Source organism: Hemitrygon akajei, chromosome 29 (assembly GCF_048418815.1).
Source record: "Hemitrygon akajei chromosome 29, sHemAka1.3, whole genome shotgun sequence".
NCBI classification, from domain to species: domain Eukaryota; kingdom Metazoa; phylum Chordata; class Chondrichthyes; order Myliobatiformes; family Dasyatidae; genus Hemitrygon; species Hemitrygon akajei.
Genome location: NC_133152.1, coordinates 41,391,832 through 41,419,510, shown reverse-complemented (window position 1 = coordinate 41,419,510; position 27,679 = coordinate 41,391,832). Strand labels below are relative to the sequence as shown.

Below are 27,679 nucleotides of genomic sequence, written 5' to 3'. Positions count from 1 at the left end.
GCTGCGTTCCACCAGCATCTTGTGTGTGTTGCTTGAGTACAGGAGTTAAGATGTTATGTTGATATTGTGTAAGATGTTGGTGAAATCTAACTTGGAATAATTTGTGCAGTCTAGGTCACCTAGCGACAGGAAAGATAGCGATAAGATTGAGAAATTTTACAAGGATGTTACCAAGATTGGAGGACCTGAATTATAGGGAAAGGATGAATAGGTTAGGACTTTATTCCCTAGAACACAGGAGAATGAGGGGAGATTTGATAGAGGCATACAAAATTGTGCGGGGTATAGATAGAGTAAATGCAAGCAGGCTTTTTCCACTGAAAATAGGAGAGACTAGAGGTCATAGGTGAAAGGTGAAATGTCAGAGGATGGTTGTGGGTGTGGAACAAACTGCCAACAGAAGTGATGAATGCGGGTTCAGTTGTAGCATTTAAGAGAAGTATGGTCAGGTGCATGGATAGGAAGGGTATGGAAGGTCGATGGGACCGGGGAGAATAATACTTCAGCACGGACTAGATGGGCCAAACGGCCTGTTTCTCTGGCTGTAGTGCTCTACGACCTACTTGTTTCGATATATTAATCTTCTGGATGGTTTGAATTTATTATGTTAATTATGAATTATTGTACCTAACATTTAAAAGTAGACTGTTAGTGATAAATGTAGACTTGACCTCTTCCTTCCCAAATTTTAAGAGTCGGTAGAATCTCATTCTTGCTTTAACGCAAATCCTAAATAATTAAAAATGAACTCACACGCCACCCATTTCGGAATTGTTAGAATGTTGCAGGATTAAATTAATACAAAGCAGTCTGCTAAAGCTTTTGGCAAATTTCGGTCTATGCATTTTTCATGAAATTATTCACTCAATTACTTCACTGTTTTTAGATGGTGTCAGTTGTGTAGAGGAGTGACGTAAAACAAACTTGTGGTCAATGGATTACAAACGGCTCTTACTCATTCCCTTTCCTGCAAGGATGAGAAGCTACTTAATTAACTTATCTTGACTTTGTTTCAGTAACAAGACAAGCATTGGCTGCTCTGAAATTAACTGCATTTGTACGTGCTCCAGCATACTAACCCATTTTAACTACGTGCATTTGACATCTACACCACACTTTTGTATCTTGACATTAAAATGGAGATTGCAAAGAGACATTCACTTTTTTTGCATGTTTGTAGCATGTCTCGGGTGCAGCTTTGAAATTAAGAAAAGGGGAAAAAAAGATTAATTTGTCTGAATAAGTGGTAAGGGAGTGTCATATATCATGCAATTAAAAGGTGAATTTTTAATCTTTTTGTTTTCCCTTTCATCACTTTTTTTTTGTCAAACGTCTACAGAATTGTGGTGCAAAATATATGAAAAACCTGATTTGTTTCTGCAAATATTTCTGCATGTGTAAGGCGTGGAAAGGTCTGCCCACAGTGAAGCCCTGACAAGTAGCTCAAAAGAGGAAAAGAACATGAAGCTGTAGTCACATGCTGTTAAATTTGAAATGCAGCGTTGCTTCAACAAGATAGCTTGTATGCAAGACCAGAAAACATCTGGCCCATCAAGTGTGCCCTGTCATTTCATTCAGAAAACATCTGGCCCATCAAGTGTGCCCTGTCATTTCATTCAGAAAACATCAGGCCCATCAAGTGTGCCCCGTCATTTCATTCAGAAAACATCAGGCCCATCAAGTGTGCCCCGTCATTTCATTCAGAAAACATCAGGCCCATCAAGTGTGCCCTGTCATTTCATTCAGAAAACATCAGGCCCATCAAGTGTGCCCTGTCATTTCATTCAGAAAACATCTGGCCCAAAGTGTGCCCTGTCATTTCATTCAGAAAACATCAGGCCCATCAAGTGTGCCCCATCATTTCATTCAGAAAACATCAGGCCCATCAAGTGTGCCCTGTCATTTCATTCAGAAAACATCAGGCCCATCAAGTGTGCCCCGTCATTTCATTCAGAAAACATCTGGCCCATCAAGTGTGCCCTGTCATTTCATTCAGAAAACATCTGGCCCATCAAGTGTGCCCTGTCATTTCATTCAGAAAACATCAGGCCCATCAAGTGTGCCCTGTCATTTCATTCAGAAAACATCTGGCCCATCAAGTGTGCCCTGTCATTTCATTCAGAAAACATCAGGCCCATCAAGTGTGCCCCATCATTTCATTCAGAAAACATCAGGCCCATCAAGTGTGCCCTGTCATTTCATTCAGAAAACATCTGGCCCATCAAGTGTGCCCTGTCATTTCATTGTGGCTGATCCATTTCACTCTTAGCTGGAATCATCTGCCTTCTCCCCACATCCCTTCAAGAATCTATCAACCTCTGCCTTAAATATACCCAATGACTTGACCACTACAGCTCCTTTGGCAATTAATTCCAAAGGTTCTCCACTCTCTGGCTGAAGAAACCCCTCCTCGTCTCTGTTCTAAATGGACACTCTTCTGTTCTGAGTCTGTGTCCTCTGATCCCGGACTCCACCCACTATAGGGAGCATCCTCTCCGCATCCACTCTGTCGAGACCTTTCAACATTTGATAGGTTTCAGTGAGATCACCCTTGAACAATGCCTTGTTAAGCTCAAAAATATTTGCGAAAACATCTCCTTACTTTGGGATTTCTGGACCATAATTCTGTGTTTGATTTTTATGCCAAGAGCTTTGAGCATGTGTTCACCTAATTCCGTTATAGTCCCCCCCCCCCCCCACCCACCCTCATGTTTTCTTCATAACTTTAGTTATTTTTGTTTTTGTTCCATTTGAATTTTGGGTTTAATTTTAATTTCGGTTGTTTTGGGGCATTTTGGTTTTTTTTTAAAGGATGCAGACTCTGATAGTGGGGATGATTCAGACAAGAGATCTTGTGAAGAGAGTTGGCGGTTGATAACCTCCCTGCGAGAAAAGCTGCCCCCCAGCAAGTTGCAAACCATTGTAAAAAAGTGTGGCCTGCCTAGCAGTGGGAAAAAGCACGAACAGATCAAAGTTTACCAGATTCCCAAGCGACGTAAAATTACCAAAGACCCAAAGTGGGTGACGTTCTCAGACCTTAAGATCCAGGCCGTGAAGGAGATTTGTTACGAGGTGGCGCTGAATGATTTCAGACACACTAGGCAGGAGATTGAGGCTCTGGCGATTGTTAAGATGAAGGAGCTCTGTGCTGCCTACGGAAAGAAGGATCCCAATGAGAGGGAGTCGTGGCGAGCGGTCGCCAGGGATGTGTGGGACACGGTTGGCGTCGGAGAGGAGCGGATCGAAGATGTGGCGTCCACCGTGAAGACTCCCAGTGATGTGGATGTTCTCAAGTGCCACGTAGACAAACTGGAAAACATTCTGCAAGAGGTGAAGCAGCAGAACAGCACGAAGGAGGAAGAGATTAAGATTCTGCGGAACAAAATGCTGCAAATGGAGAAGGTTTTGCCGCTGAAGCCCGCTCCGCCCGAAGAGGAGGGCGAGGACGCCGGCTGCCGGAGCGGCAGCAGAGGAGAGAAGGAACTTGATGAGGATCAGATGACCAAGGAGGAGAGGGTCTCAAAGTTGATGAGCGAGGACCCGGAGTTCCGGCGGGGGCGCCTGCGCTGGATGCGGCTGGAGCAGATCCGCTTCAAAAACCTGCAGCAGCAGGAGATCGCGAAGCAGCTGCGGAGGCAGAACGGGCCACACAGGTTCATCCCTCCGCAGGACAGGAAGCTGCGCTTCCCCTTCAAGAGCAACCCCAGCCACCGAAACTCCTGGAGCCCCGGCACCCACATCATCATCACAGACAAGGAGGCTGTGGAGTTTGTGGTGGAGAGAGGCCCGAAGGAGGAGGAGGAGGAGGTGGTGGTGGTGGGCGGCACGGAGGAGGAGGGCATCGGCGGTGAGAAGAAGCACGGGCGTGAGCAGCCCCAACCGTGGCGCCAGCACGGTCCGGGCAGGGGGCACAACCCAAACCAGCGCAACAGGCAGCACCACCGAAACGAGCAGCAATCCCGCTGGCGCAGCAACTCTTTCAACAGCGGACAGAACCGGGCCCTGCGTCGGCAGGCCTCGAACTCGACCGAATCGTTGCCGTCGTCCGACGGCCGGCAGACGCCCGAGTCTCCCACGCACCACCAGCGGCGCCTCCACCAACAGCCGTGCCACTACTACGGCGGCTCCTCGGAGAATTGCTTTCACGCCGTCGAGTACCTGAGAACTGACAGGCCCCACCACAGCCATTTCACCACCCCGCCGAGGATGCGCCGCCAGAACTCAGCGCCAAACCTAAAAGCACGAGAGACAACTGTGTAGATGCACTTGACCACTGGAACGTGCCTCACATCTCCCCCCCGCACCCTCTGCCAAACCAGCTGAGGCCTACCCACAGCCAACCACCCTCCAAGAGCTTCCAATACGTCAGGCTGTGGATCCTCCTGAATTCAAGCAGCGGATTTCTGTTCACTGTAAATCTCGGAAAACGAAATGGCCAGGTCTACTACAGATAATATTCCTTTTTTTTTTGGTCAGTTTAGTCATCAGACATGATCACCTTTGTCATTTAGAAAGCTGGCAGCCTAACTAATGTGCTGAAAATTGGCATTTGTTTTTGACAGTTGCTAATTGGTCAGTGCACCTATCTTTTTATTTTAAAATCCAATTTTTCCCCATTTTTACTCAGTTGAGAACTGAGTGGAAGGATTTTAATATCATTAAGTTTTGTCAATTATCAAATTACTTGCCAAGCTGACAAAAAGGAGCACAAGCAGTTAACATCTAATCCTTGAAAACTGACACGTCTTAATTTTGACTTTTGATAGATACATCTAGGAAAACCCCCTTAAATATATTTGTTAAACTCCATCTCAGAATGATTTCACTCCTTCACATCGCCTTTCAGATGTTTTCTTTAGACCGTAAGACATTGGAGTTGAATTGGGCCATTTGGCCCATTGAGTCTGCTCCAGAATTCAATCATGGCTGAATTAGTTACTTTCTACAAGTCTGCCTCATAAACTCAAGTGTCCTTTTCACAGGTCCAAATTGAACTTTAATTTTTAAGTGGAAGTCCAAATGTCACCACTATTGTGCTTTTTAATTTGAGGGGAGAAATCTTTTATTTTTTTGTGGGAGATCATTGTAGATTGCTGCTGATTTTTTTTTTGAGATCACTTGTATTCAATCAAAATGAGCAGGTATTATTTTGTATTTAATTTTTGTATTTGGACAGCCGGTTAAAAAGTAAAGTGGTGTAGTGAAAGAATTTGACAACACGACTGCTTAACAATACAGGTTTACATACCTAAAATTAAAGCATGTAAAGATTTTCCCCCCCTTCATAAACATAAAACGTAACTGTTAAATGTTTAGCATAAACCATTTGCAATTTTAAAAGTGTCAAAAATACTGTATGTTTTTTTTAACATATTTTCTTTGATATGTATCCTGAGTAAGCTGACTGAGGGGCTGTAAGAGTAAAATTCCAACAATCCAGCAACGTTGGGACTTTGGTAGTGCCGATCTGTCTAACTTTTTGGACTTTTGGATGTTACTCTTTGATTTTTTTTAAATTTTCTGAGATACAGCACTCAATAGGACCTTCCAGCCTTTCAAGTTGCACCACCCAGCAATCCCCCGATTTAACCCTAGCCCAATCACGAGACAATTTACAATGACCGATTAACTGTGGGAGGAAACCGGCGCACCCAGTTGAAACCTATGAGGTCCACAGGGAGAACGTACAAACTCCTTACAGACAGTGGGGGAGGTATACCCAAGCAAACTTCTATGGCTGTTCCTTTCCGCGCCTTGTGGCGCAGTGGGTGGCAACCTGACCGTTTCTTTAGCATTTCTCTTGTTCCTTTTTCACGAGGCTGAGTCGCTAGCTCGGTGCTCAATCCAGCACGAAGGAAAGCGTGCAAGGAGCCGGCCGGATCCGAACCCGGAACCCTCGCCTCACAGTGTGGTGCAGATCCCACTACGCCACCAGCTGGCCAAGCAGACTTTTATTTCACTTGTTACCATCTTACATCGTGGAATAATAAATCTTCCAGTGAGCCTGGTGATTTTAAAAAGGAGCAGGAAATATATAAACACTCTGGAACCCTGTTTCAGCCACACTTAAAGAGTACAAGACATAGGAGCAGAATTAGGCCATTCAGCCCATTGAGTCTGCTCTGTCATTTGATCATGGTTGATTTATTATCTCTCTCAACTCCATTTACAAAATAACTAAATGGGAACTGTAATTAATTTCCTATTCATGACATAGGACTGTATGGCCAGCTAGAATAACTCCTCTTCACTTTTGTGGCTGGGATTACCGATTCTGAATGAAATGGATCAATGATCGGCCAACTCAGCTCACTGGGATAATTAGGTGTAATGACTACATCACTCCCGTTTAGAGAAACATGGCAAAATGCTGGAGGAACTCAGCAGGTCAGGCAGCATCTATGGAAATGAATAAACAGTTGACATTTCTGAAGGGTCACGGCCCAAAATGTTGACTATTCATTCATTTCCGTAGATGCTGCCTGATGTGCTGAGTTCCTCCAGCGTTTTGTATGTGTGTTGCTCTGGATTTCCTACACCTGCGGAATCTCGTGTTTATGTTTCATATCTAACCATGTTCCTGATCGCTGGTGTTCCGGATGCTTACTGTTCATCCTACTTGATCTCTGCACCCTCAGATCGTTAATATGGAATAAAGAGTAAGCCAATGGCTGCACCAAGCACTCTGATACTGGATTATTGGAGTTTTACTCTCTTATTGCCTTTCAGAATTGGGTTTTGTTTAATGAAGATTAAATGGCTTGAGTTTGAGAACTTGGTTCAAGATACCTTTTGAAGGCTTTGTATATTTTGATGTCAGTGACTCCAAGAAAGTTAGGAAAAAGCAGTCAGAAAGGAACATATAATGTGCCGTATCTACTTTAATACAGAGCAAACAAACTACTAACATGTTGTAGTCTGAACTTATTTCAGATAATGCGATCACTTTCCTTCCTTGTAAAGAAGAAATGTTAGAAATAAGTAGCTTCTCCGTCTTTCATACAGATTTCATTTCAGAGTGATCTAATTAAATGTGCCTTCAATACCATAAGTGTTTAAACTTCATGTTTTAAACAAATTAAAATAAATTACTATTTACTTTAAATTTAGAAACTTTCTATCCAACTAATCCAAATCATTTTGGTACTAGGCACTGCCTCCTTCAGCATATTGGTATTCTTTAAATAAGAATCTTCATCCCAAAATATTGGAAGAATGCTTTCAAAACCTTAAATTTTCAGACCTGGCATTTGTGGGATTTAACTCTGGAGACTATAGTTTAAGTGTGGGCTTTTTTTAAAACTCAGTTTTCTGAAGCTTGTGGGGGGTTTTTTCCCTGGGTCCCAATTTAATCACATTAAGACTACATTTTGGCTTAATACCGGTATGTTCTATCACTTAATATGTGAATGAGGGTTGTGAATAACGTAAACGAATGAAGGCATGTGAAGATCCATATGGAAAGAGTTGATTTTTGATTTGGCTCGATTGAAGCTAGCCATAGGGTTGTTTAAGTAAAACTTCCTTCAATTTGTTAATGAGCATGTTATTATTTCCTTAACTATATGCATAATTAATATTCTTTAAAATTAATATACACTTGCTTATTTCTAATGTCTGCCTCAATTCATTTTAAATATTCAAAAATTAATTCATCTTTATGCTCTAGAAGCTTTGCATTGTAGTTTTGCAATTTGGTGCCTTTTGTCATGTTTCAAATGAAGTTTAATAATTTCTGTTTTTTTAGCATTGAGATTGTCTGATTTCAGTTATTAACTTCCAAAGAATTGATTAAGTGGACTTGATAGACTAAAACAAAACTTCTGACTTTGGATAAATGGCAAAATTGGTAAAGTTAATATTGTCTCAACATCAGTTCTCAATTATTTGAGAATAACTTCGTATATGTTAAGAGAAATTATCTATGCAAGGTCAATCTAGAATAATTACATTCTTGGATTACTTGATGAAGTTTGAACAGCTGCTGTATTGGATAGTGTTTCATTCTTGTTTACTGACAATACATTATACATTTATATTTTTAAAGCATAATACTGTCTTGAGAGAGTGCAGGCTCATTTAACTAACATAGTGAAAGTCCTTTGATTCATGTGCACTCTGAAAGATGTAGAGTTTCTTAAGAACTTGAAGTGCCCACAGTACCTCCAAAGCTACAGATTGACCGGTGTCTTCCTCTGAACACTTTTCTAATATATCCTGGTTTTAAAACATCCCATTTTCCAGCATTGCCATTACTTTTAGTAGGAAAGTTTATGTTGACCTTAATAATGATGCATGTAGCTAGTTTTGTTTCTTCAATTAGCTGTTTTTTAAAAAAAGTTGCCACTGGTCTAAAATAATGCAGATCGATTTTAAGGAAACGGCGCTGGTCTGTTTCTTGCACCGAGAAAGAGATACTTTCTCCTCCTGTGGATGGGTCATGTATGGTTTAAAAATGGGTCTCTGTGGACAACCTTACATCGTAATAAGGTTTTTAGTGTGCTTTAAGAATTAATTCAATAAAGGATAACATTGATTGTATCCAGATTGTTTTCTAATATTGTAAATTTGTGAGTATTTTCATAACTTTGCAATCACAATGACTGTAATCTGACTGATGCCTTCTACGTCCTATCAGTTATTTTCTGGTTGTTGTCTATACATTGTGCCCAGTTCAGACTTATGTTTGAAGGTTTCAGTCAAATAAAGTGCTGAGTTTTCATATTTGTGTTGGTCTTTCTCAATATAGTGCTCAGAATCTCTATGGAACTTTTTGCATTGCTGGGCTTGAACTTGCTGGAGTGACCTTGCATTGACCCTTATGCTGTTGAACATCTGAGAAATCAGAAACAGGTTTAATATCACTGACATCTGTCTTGAAGTTGTTGTTCTGAGGCAGAAGGTGTGTATCTATGTTGCTGAAATATATCCTAGGACGCCCTGGGACACGTCATCAGTGATGTAACCTGAGGTCATCGGGTGTTTTGGGTTTTTCACCATCAGATACCATCGCCCAGGTGACCCAGCCGGGGTTGATCAGACTCCGCTTTGCTTCCCAGCTGCTTTGTCCCCGGGTAACACCTCGGGCAGAGGGGAAGAAGGTGTTCTAAGACATTGAGTGTATGTCTTCACACTCCTGTACCTTCTCCTAGATGGGAAGAGGGCATGTCCTGGGTGACGGAGGTCTTTATTGGCGGATGTTGCCTTTTTAAGGCATCGCTTTTTGAAGATGTCCTCTGCCGGGGAGGCTAGTGCCCGTGATGGAGCTGGCCAGGTTTGCATCCTTCCTGCAGTTCGTGCAATCCTGTTCTGTGGCTTCTTCACACCAGACAGTGATGCAACCGGTCGGAAGAGGCTCCGCAGTACATCTGTAGCCATCTGCTTGAGCCTTTGGTAGCATGTCAAAGCTCCTCAAACTCCCCAAGAAATGTATGCAAACAATTATAGTTTTGGAATCTAAATATCATTTTCCTTTTCGTTTTGCTATTCATCATGATTAAGTTTAACCATTTTCAAAGTCCTAAAGGGTTTAAAACAAATATGACAATATTTATTGCCGGGCAAAATGGTTTTGCTGTTTTTTCAACTCAAACAATTGCTTTTTATGCAGAAGTTTACTCAATTTAAGAATTTATGTAGCATAAGGGAGAGAGATTTCTATCTTGTCATTGAAAGCTAACTAAGACAGGAGCAGTGAATAATTTATTATGCTTCAAGTCATATTTTCATTTTTGTTTGACCCCTATCTGAGCCAGAAAGACAGTAAGACAGAAATATAACAGAGCCAGGAGGTTAAATAGTTGCTATGGCCTTTGAATTTGTGCACTAATGTTTCTGAAATGGCCCCCTCGTTTTCTTGAAACTGCTGAAGTCACTGAAGAATGTCATGAAGAAACTGATCATCTGGTGTAAAGTAAGTTGATTAAAAAATTAAGTGGTGGGATAGATAGAATTTATCCAAACACCCAGCTTTATATTGTCAGCACAGCTGTCCCATCTTTTCGACCAAGTCATTAATGTAGCCTGCACGAGTGGCGGAGGATCCAGCATGGCCTGGGTCACCCTCACGTGGGGTGAAAGGAGATTAGTACTTGTTCATTCCAACTGCTTTCTGACCTTTACACAGCCTCTATCTGTGTTCATATATGTTTCCCATAACACCATGTTCTTGGGCAGCTCATTAAAGGGTGTTACTCAAAACAGGGAACTTGAAAGGTTAGATACATTAGGGACGTTAAGAGACTGGTAGATGGAGTCATAGAGGACTACAGCTCGGACACAGGCCCTTCAGCCCATCTAGTCCATGCTGAACTATTATTCTACCTAGTCCCATCGGCTCGGACCTTAGCTCTCCATACCCCCCCTAGCCATGTACCTATCCAAATTTCTCTGAAACGTTAGTGGAACTTGAATCCTCCGCTTCTACTGGCAGCTCATTCCATACTCTCAGCACCCTCTGAGTGAAGAAACTTCCCCTCGTGTTCCCCTTAAACAGTTCACCTTTCACCCATGACCTCAAGTTCTGGTTTCACCCAACCTCGGTGGGAAAAGCCTGCTTGCAAAGGCACGTGTTTGACAAAATAAAATGGAGGGCTATGTGGGAGACGAGAGGTAGATTGATCTTAAAGTAGATTAAAAAGCTGGCACAACAGTGTGGGCCAGAGGGCCCATCCTGCACTCTGGTGTTCTATGAAAGAATCTTTTGAAACGGCAGATATCAGAATCAGGTTTGTTATCACTGACTTGCTGTGAAACTTACTGTTTTGTGGCAGCACTACAGTGCAAGACGTAAAAATTACTATAATATACAAAATAATGCAAAAGTTGAAGAGCGTGTTTATGTCTTTATGGGTTCAGAAATCGTATGGAGATTGATACCCAGTTGTGATCCTCAAAGTTCTCTGGAACTTGTCCAACACTATTTCTCTTACGTAAAACCATAATGATTTTGTTTAACGTAATCATTTTCCAAGTGCTTCTCTATCCTTAATGATAGCTTCGGACATTTTCCCGTCTGCTGGTACCAGGCTTGTCCCAAAAAAAAGACATCAAATAATTTTCCAACTTCAATCAGCCTTGTAAGTGGTATTTCCTTTTGCTGAAGTATGGTATTCATAGCCGTAGTTATTTTTTTTTAAAGGGATTTTAAAGAACCAGTTTGTCCTAACCTCGAAACATAACTTGCCCCAACCTCGATACATAACTTGCCCCTTGCAAAAACATCAGGATGTACCTGGACTCCCTCGAATGGATGAAAATTGTTTCATAAAATGACAATATTGAAATACCAACACACACAAAATGCTTGTAGAACACAGCAGGCCAGGCAGCATCTATAGGGAGAAGCGCTGTCGACGTCTCGGGCCGAGACCCTTCGTCAGGACCGAAATACCCTTGGGTTTTATGAGTTTTTAAAAAATCTTTCATAAGATCAAGAGGCTGGTGCCTAAAGCCCTTGAGAGGTGTTGGTGGTGGTAAGCAATCTGTGTGTTGATGATATTCCCATTGCTCTGTTTCTAATGAGGTCCAGTGGTAACGTCCATGCTAGGATGGATGTTACTTGGAGTGGAACTCGTGGGTGTTGCCCCTTGCCCTACGAAGGGTCCACTGTCTGCTGGCTCACACCAGGAGCTGGTAGTATGTATTGCACCAGCGTGGATGAGTTCAGCTGCTCCAATGGTAAAGAAGCATGAGGTCGACCAGAACACGGCAGCCCACAGGCATACAACCCTCCACTTCTCCAGCCCTGCTGTGGTGTTTGGCATCTACAGAACGAATAGCGGTGGTTACCCACAGCGCCACCTGAAGCCGTGATCTGATCCAGCTGCAAGGCTTTCAGCAGGAGCACTGCCACAGGAAAGCCGCGTCCATCATCACAGACCCCCACCATCCAGGCCGTGCTGCCGTTTGGAAGAAGGTATAGGAGTCTGCAGAAGAATGAATCTCAGGGTAGTATGCGTGCTTTGGAAATAAATTCATTTTGACCTTTAAGCAACTGCTGCCTGCTGTAGGACGTCCCCCTCCCCACACTGTTCCCCTTCAAGTGACATGCTGTAAAGCCATCGTTTCTTCTTCACTGAAACCCTCACCACACCATCACTTTCATCCATCTCCTGGAGCTCCCGGCTAAGTAACCCTGGGCATACCTTCACCACATGTGCTGTCAATGGTTCAGTAAGGCTGCTCACCACCATCTTCTGCTGGGAGTGGGTATTAACCGCGTCTAGTAGATGAATAAAAAGAAATATGACTGGTAACAGAATCAGAAGTTGATACTGGAATGTTTAAATGTATTTAGTTATTTCAAAGTTTATTTTGATTATGAAAACATTGGTATCCTTGACTTCTGACCCCTGGCCAGTGCTGAAGTTTCGAATTCGAGAGCTGCGAGGTAAAGTTGCGACTCTATAAAGCTCTGGTCGGACCACACTTGGAGTGTTGTGTTCAATTCTGGTCGTCTCATGTGGAAGCTTTTGAGAAGCTGCAGAGGAGATTTACCAGGATGCTGTCTGAATTGGAGATCAAGTCTTGTGAGGATAGGTTGAGTGAGCTCGGGCTTTTCTCTTTGGAGTGAAGGAGGACGGGAGGTGACCTGCTAGAGGTGGATACGACGGGCAATTGGATAGCTAGAGGCTTTTTTCCAGGGTGGAAATGGCTAATACAAGAGGGCTTAATTTTAAGGTGATTGGATGAAAGTATGGGAAGGGGATATTGGAATAAATGTTTTTACACAGAGTGGAATGTGCTGCCAGAGGTGGTGGTAGAGGCAGATATATTATGAATATTGTAGAGACTCTTAGGTAGACACATGGATGGGAGAAAATGGAGGGCTATGGAGGAGGGAAGGGTTATGTTGCTAGAGTAGGTGATAGGGTTGGACCTGTACGGTGCTGTAGTATTCTACGTGTTCCAAATGAACACATTTCAACATCTTGGTGAAGTAATTGAGTTGGACTGCACATTTTAATGTAGTCTAGTTTTTTTATTTACAAAGCTCTTTCTCAAATTACAAATACAAACTGATTTTGTTCTCTAGCATTTTCAGATACATGAACGTGAAGTGAAATTTATTGTTATGTAACTACATGTATGTTACCATGTGTTGGCGTGTGGCCAAGTGGTTAAGGCGTTGGTCTAGTGATCTGAAGGTCACTAGTTCGAGCCTTGGCTGAGGCGGCGTGTTGTGTCCTTGAGCAAGGCACTTAACCACACGTTGCTCTGCGACGACACCGGTGCCAAGCTGTATGGGTCCTAATGGCCTCCCCTTAGACAACATCGGTGGCATGGAGAGGGGAGACTTGCAGCTTGGGCAACTGCCGGTCTCCCTTAAAAAAAAAAACCTTGCCCACCTGGAAACCTTCCAAGGTGCAAATCCATGGTCTATCGAGACTAACGGAGGCCTACACACACATATTACCATATAACGTATATAGAAGTGAGACAAATTTCTCCAAACCAGGGTGCAAAGCACAGTGTCACACATAACACATGTAGCACATGATAACTTATGAAGGTAAGGATAAGATCTACAGATGAATCAGACATAAATTACAATTACACTTATTAAATATTGCAAGGTATTGAACAGATTAATCAGTGATACTTTGAATGTGATGCGGCCAGGAGCTCAGAAGCCTCATGACCTGGGGGAAGAAACTGTTTCTTATCCTGACCATTCTTGTTTTTATGCATTGGAGTCTCCTGTCTGATGGTAGAAAGTCGAAAAGGAAGTTGGATGGATGGGTGGTATCCTTAATAATACTAAGGGCCCTGATAAACGGCCCAGATGGATGGTAGGGGGAATCCCAATAATCCTCTCACAGTGCTTTGTAGGAACTTCTGGTCCAATGCTCAACTGCCCCCATACCATGCATCTTGATGGAATTTAGAAGGTCATGGGGTGATGTGTTTGAAGTTTTAAAGATAACTCATCACCACCGACAGGGCAGAAACTATTACTGCTGGTTGTAGAGTTTTGCACTACGGTGCCTCGGCTAAGAATTGTTAGGAGATGGAAAGAAGCGATGGAAATGGGCAAGTGCAGGTTCGAATGAAGGAGTAGACACCAGTTTAGAAGTGCATTTGCACAGCGAGCAGAATATAGCAGTTTTACACAGAGGTTCAGAGGGACCAAGCAAACGAATACAGATGAAGGATTTGGCATGAGTTTTCTGAGGGAGTTTGAAAACATTCAGTTTGTTATCCTAAGGAGGCCATTTTAGAAGATCAGATTCAAGTTTATTGTCATTCAACCATATACACGTATACAGCTTAACAAAACAATGTTCCTCACGAACCAAAGTGTAAAACACAATACCTACCTCGTGCGTACAATGATATCAGCAGAATAATATTAGTAGATAATAAAAAAGAAAGTTTTCTGTAGATGTACAAGTGGGTGGCAAGGTAGTGTTGTGGTTAGCCCAATGCTTTACAGTACCAGTGACCCAGTTTCAATTCCCACTGCTGTCTGTAAGGAGTTTGTACGTACTCCCCATGACTGCGTGGGTTTCTTCCCACAGTCCAAAGACAGTTAGTAGGTTAATTATTCATTGTAAATTGTCCCATGATTAGGCCCGGATTAAATCAGGATTGCTGGGTGGCACAGCTCAAAGGGCCTGTTCCGCACTATATCTCAATAAACAAGTACGTTGGCAGAAAGTGCGTATGTGACATAAAGTTAAATATGTGACAGTATAACAAAGGGTCAAAGGTTCATTTTATTATCTAAGTATGTATGCAGAATACAACTCCGAGATTTGTCTTCTCCAGACAGCCGTAACATATAGAAAACCATAGAAGCAGTTGAACGAAAGACTTCAGTAATGGCACTGACGTAAATATTGTGTATTGGGTGTTAGCAGGGTCTTCCGGCTAGTCACTACCTAGTGTAATTCGTGCAGCCTAATAGCACGAAGAAGGTAGATTTTAGACAATAAACGGAGACACAGACAGTATGGAAGATGTACCACACACTGTACCATGAACTTTGAGAAGTGGTTAGTTGACAATGTTTAGCATTTTAATTGAAGAGGTACTTCAGTCATTCAGAAAGTGAGCTCTGGTGTCTGGGACCTAATTGAGTTTGATACCAGTTTTCTGAATCGATGCCTCAGCGGTGCTGCCTGTTAATGCCATGCCGGTGTGAAGTAGCGTTTGAAGGTAAATTCACTTTTAAATCTTATCCTGGATGCATGCCGTGATCTTGTATCTGTTTAGCGTTATTTAATCATTTTTTACAATAAAGTGTATGCTAGGAATCCAGTGTTAGGCTCAGGCCTTCCATTTGTATGGGAGCCTCATCAGTGCCAGAGCTTCTCTCATTGGAAAATGCATGGATTTTTAATATTAATATTGAAGTGGCTTCCAGTTCCAATGAGAAATATTCTAATATTTAATTGCATTTATTCTGATCTCCTGAGGTACAACTTTCTATGTGTGAATAGACTTATAATTAGTATGGTTTGTAATGTCTTATTAGACTTGTAGAATTAAATACTATGATAAAGCAACTGTGAAGATTACATACCCAAATGTAATATCAAATTTGTATTAATTGCTTATTATAATTAACTACCAATCCAACTACCTTTCTCTTGAAGTCTGGTGATCATTAGCTCTGTATATGTCACAGAGTACTGCCGAGTGGTTATCGGTTTGTTCAGAATCAGGTTTAATATCTCCGGCATATGTTCTGAAATTTATAGTTATGTGAAAGCAATATATTGCATACATAATGAAAACTGTAAATTACAGCAAGGAAGGTGTACATAAATATTAAATAAGTAGTGCAAAAAGAGGGGGGGAAAAGTAGTGAGGTAGTGTTCATGGGTTCAACATCCATTCAGAAATCTGATGGCAGAGTCAAGTCAAGTCACTTTTATTGTCATTTCGACTATAACTGCTGGTACAGTACATAGTAAAAATGAGACAATGTTTTTTCAGGACCATGGTGTTACATGACACAGTACAAAAACTAGACTGAACTACGTAAAAAACAACACAGAAAAAAACTACACTAGACTACAGACCTACCCAAGACTGCATAAAGTGCACAAAACAGTGCAGGCATTGCAATAAATAATAAACAAAATAATAGGGCAGTAAGGTGTCAGTCCAGGCTCTGGGTATTGAGGAGTCTGATAGCTTGGGGGAAGAAACTGTTACATAGTCTGGTCGTGAGAGCCCAAATGCTTCGGAGCCTTTTCCCAGACGGCAGGAGGGAGAAGAGATTGTATGAGGGGTGCGTGGGGTCCTCCATAATGCTGTTTGCTTTGTGGATGCAGCGTGTAGTGTAAATGTCCGTGATGCCAGGAAGAGAGACCCTGATGATCATCTCAGCTGACCTCACTATCCGCTGCAGGGTCTTGCGATCTGAAATGGTGCAATTTCCAAACCAGGCAGTGATGCAGCTGCTCAGGATGCTCTCAATACAACCCCTGTAGAATGTGATGAGGATGGGGGTTGGGAGATGGACTTCCCTCAGCCTTCGCAGAAAGTAGAGACGCTGCTGGACTTTCTTTGCTATGAAGGAAAAGAAGCTGTTCCTGAATCACTGAGTTTGTGTCTTCAGGCTCTTGTACCTCCTCGCTGATGGTAGCAATAAGAAGAGGACACATCCTGTGTGATGGTGGTCCTTAATGACGGATGCCTCCTTTATGAGGCATTTCTCTTTGAAGATGTCCTGGATACTATGGAGGCTAGTGCCCATGATGAAGCTGACTGAGTTCACAACTTTTTGCAACTTAAGTCGATCCTGTGCAGTAGCCCCCCCGTACCACACGGTGATGCAGTTAGACTCCTGTCCACGGTACATCTGTAGAAATCTGCCAGCGTGTTTGGTGACATACCGAATCTCCTCAAACTCCGAGTGTACAAAATAGGAAAAAAATGTAGTGAGGTAGTGTTCATGGGTTCAATGTCCATTCAGAAATTGGCTGGCAGAGGGGATGAAGCTGTTCCTGAATCATTGAGTGTGTGTCTTCAGGCTCCTGCACCTCCTCTCTGAGGGTGGTTGTTGTAATTGCACATATGCTTGTCATTTTGCTAACGGTAACCCTACCCGTTTTGATCCATTTTCGTTACTCTTTAGAGGTTGAATGTAATCATCTGAGCATTTAATTGCAAAAACCTCATCTATACTGGTTTGGAAACTCTTGTCTTTAATTTTCTGATTGTAAGTTATGTTTCCTGAATGTGCCAAAGTGGATTTGGGAAGCATAACTCATTTGTTATAAAGCAGTAAAAATTGTCAAAGTAAATTTACTATCAAAGTACGTATATGTTACCATATGCTACCCTGGGATTCCTCTTTTTTTTTGTAGGCATTTAAAGAAAAATAAATAAATATAATAGAATTTATTTTAAAAACTATACATAAAGACTGACAAGCAACCAATGTGCAAAAATAGACAATAGACAATAGGTGCAGGAGTAGGCCATTCGGCCCTTCTAGCCAGCACTGCCATTCACTGTGATCATCGCTGATCATACACAATCAGTACCCTGTTCCTGCCCTCTCCCCATATCCCTTGACCCCGCTATCTATAAGAGCTCTATCTAACTCTCTCTTGAATGCATCCAGAGACTTGGCCTCCACTGCCTTCTGGGGCAGAGCATTCCACATATCCACCACTCTCTGGGTGAAAAAGTTCTTCCACATCTCTGTTCTAAATGGCCTACCCCTTATTCTTAAACTGTGGCCTCTAGTTCTGGACTCACCCATCAGCGGGAACATGCTTCCTGCCTCCAGCGTGTCCAATCCCTTAATAATCTTATATGTTTCAATCAGATCCCCTCTCATCCTTCTAAATTCCAGTGTATACAAGCCCAGTCGCTCCAATCTTTCAACATATGACAGTCCCGCCATTCCGGTAATTAACCTTGTGAACCTACAAACTGTGTAAATAAAAATTCTGAGAACATGAGTTGTCGAAAGTGAGTCTACAGGTTGTAGAATCTGTAGTCAGTGAAAAGGGAAAACCCATATTAAAAATATTGATGCTCGACTTTTTAAGACCAAATTCTTTATAAACTCAATTCGGTATGCATTCCTTAACTTTCGAATTTACCATATACATATTTAATTACATTTAATAAGGAACTTGGGTATTTTGCTTTCATTTTTCCCAGCCTTATTAAAATCAGATGAAAGTGACTGAATGTAAATCTTGACGCTCTCAGGAAAACCAGTCCAGCATCTCAGCCTCGGACTAATGGAAACTTGTAGTTCATCTGCGGTTGTCCTTTCTTCTACACGTATTCTGTCTTTATTGCCAGGACTATGAAAGTAAGCTAGAAGCTTTGCAGAAGCAAGTGGAAACTCGCTCTCTGGCTGCAGAAACAACTGAAGAGGAGGAGGAAGAGGAAGAGGAAGAAGAAGGTAAGGAGATTAATTCTGATTTTGTTTATTAAAGCTGCTTCATCGACAAGCTGTCGGGATCAGTCCTATTGGTGACAGTTCAAAATGTTCATTATTGTTTGTAAGAGTTAAAATTGAGTTTATTACCACATGCACAATAACATGGATATACAGGTGCAATGAAAAACTTACTTGTAGATACAGCATCAGATTGGCAGTATTCAAGTGGTTGTCCACTCGATCTATGCCTCTCATAAGAAAGGACACAATTAAAATGACCATTTAACAATTACAGCACGGAAACAGGCCATCTTGGCCCTTCTAGTCCGTGCCGAACGCTTACTCTCCCCTAGTTCCACTGACCTGCACTCAGCCCATAACCCTCCATTCCTTTCCTGTCCATACACCTATCCAATTTTTTTTAAATGACAAAATTGAACCTGCCTCTACCACTTCTACTGGAAGCTTGTTCTACACAGCTACCACTCTCTGAGTAAAGAAGTTCCCCCTCGTGTTACCCCTAAACTTTTGCCCCCTAACTCTCAACTCATGTCCTCTTGTTTGAATCTCCCCTACTTTCAGTGGAAAAAGCCTATCAACGTCAACTCTATCTATCCCCCTCATAATTTTAAATACCTCTATCAAGTCCCCTCTTAGCCTTCTACGCTCCAAAGAATAAAGACCTAACTTGTTCAACCTTTCACTGTAATTTAGGTGCTGAAACCCAGGTAACAGTCTAGTAAATCTCCTCTGTACTCTCTCTATTTTGTTGACATCTTTCCTATAATTCGGTTACCAGAACTGTACACAGTACTCCAAATTTGGCCTTACCAATGCCTTGTACAATTTTATCATTACATCCCAACTCCTATACTCAATGCTCTGATTTATAAAGGCCAGCATACCAAAAGCTTTCTTCACCACCCTATCCACATGAGATTCCACCTTCAGGGAACTATGCACCATTATTCCTAGATCACTCTGTTCTATTGCATTCTTCAATGCCCTACCATTTACCATGTAAAATAAAATATATTTCAGTGTAAAGTGTCATAGTGCTGCTGAACTCCATTGATTCGGGTTGTGGCAATTGGTTCGAGATCTGAATGGTGGAAGGGAAGTAGCTGTTCTTGAACCTGGTGGGGCTTGAGGCCTCTGTAGCTTCTGCTCAATGGAGGAGTTAAGATGTGAAGGAACGATCGTATTCTCTGTAAGAGTCGTCAAGTGGGGGGTGTTAGTATGGGGAGTGAGTGATATTCTTGCTTTAATGTGACCTGCCTTTCTGAAGACTCCTTTTATCTGGTCTCTCTCTTGCTTTGGAATTTCTTCTGGTTTAAACATTTCCTTCCCAGAAATACGTAGCCTCTCGCATTTTAACTGCGGTCTGGAGATTTCAGCCATTCCATAGTATTGTTCCTGTACTCTTTAGTCATGGGAGAATTGTCTATAATCGCAAAGATCTCGAGAACCTGCTGCAACAGTAAAGTGGTGTTGGATAGTATAATAAGGAAGATAATGTGTTAAAATGACATCTGAACCACTCAGAAAAGTGAATGCCGTGCTGCATCTGGTCAGGAAAAAAAATCAATTAAGACAATAGTGAACAGAATGCAGGTTTTTAAATATTCTCCCAAATGTTTGAAACCTAAGGTTTAAAGCGTTTGAATGATTTGAACAAATTAGCCTTCAAATAGAAATGAGGGCAGGAATTGCACTGTCAAATCTCTGAATGTTATCTGTGGGTACATTCCCCATTATGCAGGAGACACGAAAGCGTGACCATTTCCGGAATCGCTCCAGGGAAAACGCTCCCCGGCTCTCTCAACATTTGAACAAGATCCAGGAGTCCAGTGTTACCTGTGACAAATGACTAAAGGATCCCTCTTCAGCCTGCGCAAAATGCCCTGATATCTCTGGGGGCTTAGAATCGTACAAGCCTGGTAAAGGCCAATTCATTCATCAATCCGAAAACTCAGTGACTTCCCAATCAGTTCCCGAAAGGGCATTTGTTTATCTATTCATTAACTTAGAGATGCAGGACAGACTATGTCCTTTCAGCCCAACGAACTGCGTCACCTGGCAACCCACCCACTTAACCCCAGCCTAATCACAGGACAATTCACAATGAGCACTTAACCTGCTAACCAGTATGCCTCTGGTCTGTGGGAGGAAATCCCAAGCCCACGTTAAAAAAAACCCTTACAGATAACGGCAGGATTGAGCTCCACCCCAAACTCGAATAACGTCACACTCTCCCCTGAGCTGCTGTGGCACCCTGTTGAAGAATTTGGGAGAATTCGCTCCACCTCAAAAACAAGGCCAGCTTTTGACTAATGTTAAATATCAGATGACCTAATATTTTACTTTCTGATTAATATTGAAACATCAGTTATTTTGGAGTTTAAGGTGAACTGGATGGCAGACAAAGAAACTCACTGGTATGCTTCTTAATGGCTGGTTTGTGAAGGTTTAAAACGGTTACTGATTGTCTCTACAGAGCCTTGGACCCAGCGTGACTACGAGCTAGCTGAATGGGCGTTCAGGAAGTGGAAGTATCACCAGTTTACCTCCCTACGGGACTTGCTGTGGGGAAATGCTGTCTACCTGAAGGAGGCTAATGCTATAAGCGTCGAGCTGAAGAAGAAGGTACTGCACTGTCGTTACCTGTCTCCTGTTACCCTGGTGAGGTTGCTGGTTAGCCTGCGTCCGTTACCTGTCTCCTGTTACCCCGGTGAGGTTGCTGGTGGGCCTGCGTCCGTTACCTGTCTCCTGTTACCCCGGTGAGGTTGCTGGTGGGTCTGCGTCCGTTACCTGTCTCCTGTTACCCTGGTGAGGTTGCTGGTGGGCCTGCGTCCGTTACCTGTCTCCTGTTACCCCGGTGAGGTTGCTGGTTAGCCTGCGTCCGTTACCTGTCTCCTGTTACCCTGGTGAGGTTGCTGGTGGGCCTGCGTCCGTTACCTGTCTCCTGTTACCCTGGTGAGGTTGCTGGTGGGTCTACGTCCGTTACCTGTCTCCTGTTACCCCGGTGAGGTTGCTGGTGGGCCTGCGTCCGTTACCTGTCTCCTGTTACCCTGGTGAGGTTGCTGGTGGGTCTGCGTCCGTTACCTGTCTCCTGTTACCCTGGTGAGGTTGCTGGTGGGCCTGCGTCCGTCACCTGTCTCCTGTTACCCCGGTGAGGTTGCTGGTGGGTCTGCGTCCGTTACCTGTCTCCTGTTACCCTGGTGAGGTTGCTGGTGGGTCTGCGTCCGTTACCTGTCTCCTGTTACCCCGGTGAGGTTGCTGGTGGGTCTGCGTCCGTTACCTGTCTCCTGTTACCCCGGTGAGGTTGCTGGTGGGCCTGCGTCCGTTACCTGTCTCCTGTTACCCCGGTGAGGTTGCTGGTGGGCCTGCGTCCGTTACCTGTCTCCTGTTACCCTGGTGAGGTTGCTGGTGGGTCTGCGTCCGTTACCTGTCTCCTGTTACCCTGGTGAGGTTGCTGGTGGGTCTGCGTCCGTTACCTGTCTCCTGTTACCCCGGTGAGGTTGCTGGTTAGCCTGCGTCCGTTACCTGTCTCCTGTTACCCTGGTGAGGTTGCTGGTGGGTCTGCGTCCGTTACCTGTCTCCTGTTACCCTGGTGAGGTTGCTGGTGGGTCTGCGTCCGTTACCTGTCTCCTGTTACCCCGGTGAGGTTGCTGGTGGGCCTGCGTCCGTTACCTGTCTCCTGTTACCCTGGTGAGGTTGCTGGTGGGTCTACGTCCGTTACCTGTCTCCTGTTACCCCGGTGAGGTTGCTGGTGGGCCTGCGTCCGTTACCTGTCTCCTGTTACCCTGGTGAGGTTGCTGGTGGGCCTGCGTCCGTTACCTGTCTCCTGTTACCCCGGTGAGGTTGCTGGTGGGCCTGCGTCCGTTACCTGTCTCCTGTTACCCTGGTGAGGTTGCTGGTGGGTCTGCGTCCGTTACCTGTCTCCTGTTACCCCGGTGAGGTTGCTGGTGGGCCTGCGTCCGTTACCTGTCTCCTGTTACCCCGGTGAGGTTGCTGGTGGGTCTACGTCCGTTACCTGTCTCCTGTTACCCCGGTGAGGTTGCTGGTGGGCCTGCGTCCGTTACCTGTCTCCTGTTACCCCGGTGAGGTTGCTGGTGGGCCTGCGTCCGTTACCTGTCTCCTGTTACCCTGGTGAGGTTGCTGGTGGGCCTGCGTCCGTTACCTGTCTCCTGTTACCCTGGTGAGGTTGCTGGTGGGCCTGCGTCCGTTACCTGTCTCCTGTTACCCTGGTGAGGTTGCTGGTGGGCCTGCGTCCGTTACCTGTCTCCTGTTACCCTGGTGAGGTTGCTGGTTAGCCTGCGTCCGTTACCTGTCTCCTGTTACCCTGGTGAGGTTGCTGGTGGGCCTGCGTCCGTTACCTGTCTCCTGTTACCCTGGTGAGGTTGCTGGTGGGCCTGCGTCCGTTACCTGTCTCCTGTTACCCCGGTGAGGTTGCTGGTGGGCCTGCGTCCGTTACCTGTCTCCTGTTACCCCGGTGAGGTTGCTGGTGGGCCTGCGTCCGTTACCTGTCTCCTGTTACCCCGGTGAGGTTGCTGGTGGGCCTGCGTCCGTTACCTGTCTCCTGTTACCCCGGTGAGGTTGCTGGTGGGCCTGCGTCCGTTACCTGTCTCCTGTTACCCTGGTGAGGTTGCTGGTGGGTCTGCGTCCGTTACCTGTCTCCTGTTACCCCGGTGAGGTTGCTGGTGGGTCTGCGTCCGTTACCTGTCTCCTGTTACCCCCGGTGAGGTTGCTGGTGGGTCTGCGTCCGTTACCTGTCTCCTGTTACCCCGGTGAGGTTGCTGGTGGGTCTGCGTCCGTTACCTGTCTCCTGTTACCCTGGTGAGGTTGCTGGTTAGCCTGCGTCCGTTACCTGTCTCCTGTTACCCCGGTGAGGTTGCTGGTGGGTCTGCGTTCGTTACCTGTCTTCTGTTACCCTGGTGAGGTTGCTGGTGGGCCTGCGTCCGTTACCTGTCTCCTGTTACCCCGGTGAGGTTGCTGGTGGGTCTGCGTCCGTTACCTGTCTCCTGTTACCCCGGTGAGGTTGCTGGTGGGTCTGCGTCCGTTACCTGTCTCCTGTTACCCTGGTGAGGTTGCTGGTGGGCTTGGGATTTATTTGTCTCGGACTGTTGCAATGCAACTGGAGTTTCACGTGGACCAGACTCAGTAAACAGAGCACCGTTCAAACCCAGAGCAGCGTAACAAGAATCAGGTTTATTATCCTTAAAATTTGTGGTTTTGCGGCAGCATTATAGTGCAATACTTAAAATATACTATAATAAGAAATATGTTTTGAAAAGTAATTATGTAGTGCAAAAAAAAGAGGAAAAATACTGAGGTTGTGTCCATGGTTTCAGTGTCCATTCAGAACTCTGATGGTGGAGGGGAAGAAGCTGTTCATGAAACATTGAGTATGTGTACTCGGGCTCCTGTATCTCCTCCCTGTGGTAATAATGACAAGAGGGCATGTCCTGGGTGATGAGGTCCTTAATAATTATTAATGAAGTGGGGGGGGGGTAGTTAATGACAATAACAGTGGTTTCTACAGAAGGTCACTGTTACTGAGAGAAGGTGTTCTGTTTTTCTGGATTTAATAAATTGCATTTAAATTCCCAGCCACTGGGGGATAAAAGAAAAAAAACTGAAAAAGAAATACAACAGAATTTTCAAAAGCAATACATACCAAGGACTGACAAGCAACAAAAGTGCAAAAGAAGACAAGTTTGCAAATGATAATAAAAATAAACAAATAACACAGATTTCCCGCAGTGAGGACCAACTCGTCGACTTCCAGCTTCATCCTCCTGTAGTTAATAATCAGCTCCTGGCTTATGCTGACATTGAGTGAGAGGTTGTTGTTAAGGCACCTTTCAACTAGGTTTTCATTTTACCTCCTATATATCGATTAATCGCTACTTTTTAATGGCAAAGGAAGACATTCTATGCAAGTAGACAAAAATACAACTGCAGATGCTGTGGATCAAAGAATACGTACACAATGCTGGAAGAACTCAGCAGGTCAGGCAGCATCCGTGAGAAAAGAGTAGCCAACGTTTCGGGCCGAGACCCTTCATCAGGAATGGGGGGGAAGAGAGAGCCAAAGCCCAGTGATAGAGATAGGGGAGGGGGTAGGGCCTAGAGGCGCCAGGTGGAAACAGGTGGTTCCTCTAGGCCCTACCCCCTCCCCTATCTCTATCGCTGGGTTTCGTCCCTCTCTTCCCCCCAATTCCTGATGAAGGGTCTCGGCCTGAAACGTTGGCTACTCTTTTCTCACGGACGCTGCCTGACCTGCTGAGTTCTTCCAGTGTTGTGTACGTATTCTATGCAGGTAATTTTTTATAAAGCTCAGACCACATAGGTTGTAAAGAGTCATTGAAAATGAGTTTAGTCCATAGAGTTGAGGTGAATGAAGTTATCCACACCAGTTCAGGATCTGATGGTAGAGGGGCAATAACTGTTTCTGAACCTGGTGGTGTGGGATACAAGGTTTCTGTATCTCCTGCCCTATGGTAATAGTGAGAAGAGAGCATGGCCTGGATGGTGGGTGTCCTTGATGGTGGGTGCTGCTTGTAGATGTGCTCAGTGGTGGGGAGGACTTTTCATGTGATGTATCCACCACTTTCTGTAGCCTTTTCCCATTTCTGGGCATTGGTGTTCCCATACCAGGCTGTGATGCAACCAGTTAGACACCAGCCTCTGCATCCAGCACATCACTCTTTGTCACTTCCACCACCTGCAGCAAGATCCCACTATTAGCTGTATCTTCTTTCCACCCCTTACCTACTTCCAGGGACAACTCCCTCCGTGGTTCCTTGGTGTATAAATCTCTCCTCGTCCGCCCATCCCTGATGTCTGGTACTTTCCCCTGCAACCACAGGAACACACTTGTTTGTTCAGCTCCTCCCTCACCACCACTTGGGGACCTCAACAGCACAGTAACATCCTCAAACCTTGAACAATGCATTCGGTGCTCATGATGTGGCCTTCTCTGCATCGGTGAGAGCTGGTGCAGATGAGGGCGGCTGATCCACAGATCAAATGAGCTCTGTCTGCAGTGACCTTCCCAAGTTCCTGGTTGTAAGCCATTTCAGTTTCCCTTCCCCTTCCCACACTGACCCGTCCATCCCTCCCAGGCTGACCCGTCCGTCCCTCCCAGGCTGACCCGTCTGTCCCTCCCAGGCTGACCCGTCCGTCCCTCCCACACTGACCCGTCTGTCCCTCCCACACTGACCCGTCCGTCCCTCCCACGCTGACCCGTCCGTCCCTCCCAGGCTGACCCGTCCGTCCCTCCCAGGCTGACCCGTCCATCCCTCCCACACTGACCCATCCGTCCCTCCCAGGCTGACCCGTCCGTCCCTCCCACGCTGACCCGTCCATCCCTCCCAGGCTGACCCGTCCGTCCCTCCCAGGCTGACCCATCCGTCCCTCCCAGGCTGACCCGTCCGTCCCTCCCACACTGACCCGTCCGTCCCTCCCAGGCTGACCCGTCCGTCCCTCCCACACTGACCCGTCCGTCCCTCCCAGGCTGACCTGTCCGTCCCTCCCACACTGACCCGTCCGTCCCTCCCACACTGACCCGTCCGTCCCTCCCACGCTGACCCATCCGTCCCTCCCAGGCTGACCCGTCCGTCCCTCCCACACTGACCCGTCCGTCCCTCCCAGGCTGACCCGTCCGTCCCTCCCAGGCTGACCCGTCCGTCCCTCCCACACTGACCCGTCCGTCCCTCCCAGGCTGACCCGTCCGTCCCTCCCACACTGACCCGTCCGTCCCTCCCAGGCTGACCCGTCCGTCCCTCCCACGCTGACCCATCCGTCCCTCCCAGGCTGACCCGTCCGTCCCTCCCACACTGACCCGTCCGTCCCTCCCAGGCTGACCCGTCCGTCCCTCCCACGCTGACCCATCCGTCCCTCCCAGGCTGACCCGTCCGTCCCTCCCACACTGACCCGTCCGTCCCTCCCAGGCTGACCCGTCCGTCCCTCCCACGCTGACCCGTCCGTCCCTCCCAGGCTGACCCGTCCGTCCCTCCCACACTGACCCGTCCGTCCCTCCCACACTGACCCGTCCGTCCCTCCCACGCTGACCCGTCCGTCCCTCCCAGGCTGACCCGTCCGTCCCTCCCATGCTGACCCGTCCGTCCCTCCCAGGCTGACCCGTCTGTCCCTCCCAGGCTGACCCGTCCGTCCCTCCCACACTGACCCGTCCGTCCCTCCCAGGCTGACCCATCCGTCCCTCCCACACTGACCCGTCCGTCCCTCCCAGGCTGACCTGTCCTCTGCACTGCCAGGGTGAGATCCAATTCAAACCAGAGAAATGACACTTCACATTTATCCTGTGCAGTCCATAACCCACTGAATTTTCCAATTTCAGTAGAAGTCTAGTTAACTCCCCCCCCAAACTTAATCTCCAAATCAGAATCGGTTTTAATTTCACTGGCATGCATCATGAAATTTGTTGTTTTGCGGCAGCAATACATTGCCATACATAATAATAGTTTAAAATTATAAATTGCAATAAGTATACTGTATATAAAAATTGAATTGATTAAGTAGTGGGAAAAGAGAGAAAAAAATAGGTAGTGTTCATGGATTCAATCTCCATTCAGAAATCAGCTGGTGGAGCGGAAAAATTTGTTCCTAAAAAGTGGAGTGTGTGTCTTCGGGCTCCTGTACCGCCTCCTGGTGGTAGTAATGAGAAGAGGGTAGGTTCTGAGTGATGGGGGTCCTTAATGATGGATGCTGCCTCCTATCTTCCTGTTTTTGGCCCCCTTTCCCATACCCCCCTCCCCTCCCCAGTCCCAACAATCCACTACACAGACATTTCACCCACCATCTCTGCCCTCCCAATGCTCATGTGGTTTTGATTCCCTCTTGTCATTCACCTTGCCCCTAATTGCTTCTAATATTATCCTCCTTACCTATCATATTCCTGCACTGGGTGGCATTTGTGGCTCTGCTTATTACCATCCATTAGCTGTCTCCACCTTCATACTTCCCTCCTCCATGTGCTTTCAACCCCACCTTCTTACCCCGCATTTTTTGTTAGTGTCCGTCTATCTTAAACCATAAGACACAAGAGTAGAATTTAGCCCCTTGAGTCTGCTCTGCCATTCAATCATGTCTGACTTATTATCTCTCTCAACTCCATTCTCCTTTCTTCTTCCTGTAACCTTTGACACCCTTACTAATCAAGAATCTATCAACCTCTGCTTCAAATACACCTGTTGACTTGTCCTCCACAGCTGCCTATGGCTTATCAATTTTTTGGTCAAAGAAATTCCTCCTTATCTTTTGTTACGAACCCCGTAACTGGGTCACTTACCA

General features: G+C 45.3%; 1 protein-coding gene across 19 annotated transcripts in view; it reads left to right on the top strand.

The window, feature by feature from the left end:
* The window catches only part of kif1b (kinesin family member 1B), a 278,399-nt gene that overhangs the window by 163,659 nt on the left and 87,061 nt on the right, over positions 1–27,679 (top strand). For 17 of the 19 annotated variants that reach the window (XM_073032205.1, XM_073032200.1, XM_073032199.1 and 14 more), the window contains 2 exons: positions 18,280–18,382; positions 20,859–21,007. In XM_073032205.1, the coding sequence (XP_072888306.1) occupies positions 18,280–18,382; positions 20,859–21,007 (252 nt within the window). Of the gene's footprint in view, positions 1–2,811; positions 8,725–18,279; positions 18,383–20,858; positions 21,008–27,679 lie in introns of those variants that run through there. The other 2 variants (XM_073032207.1, XM_073032206.1) reach the window with 1 other exon arrangement.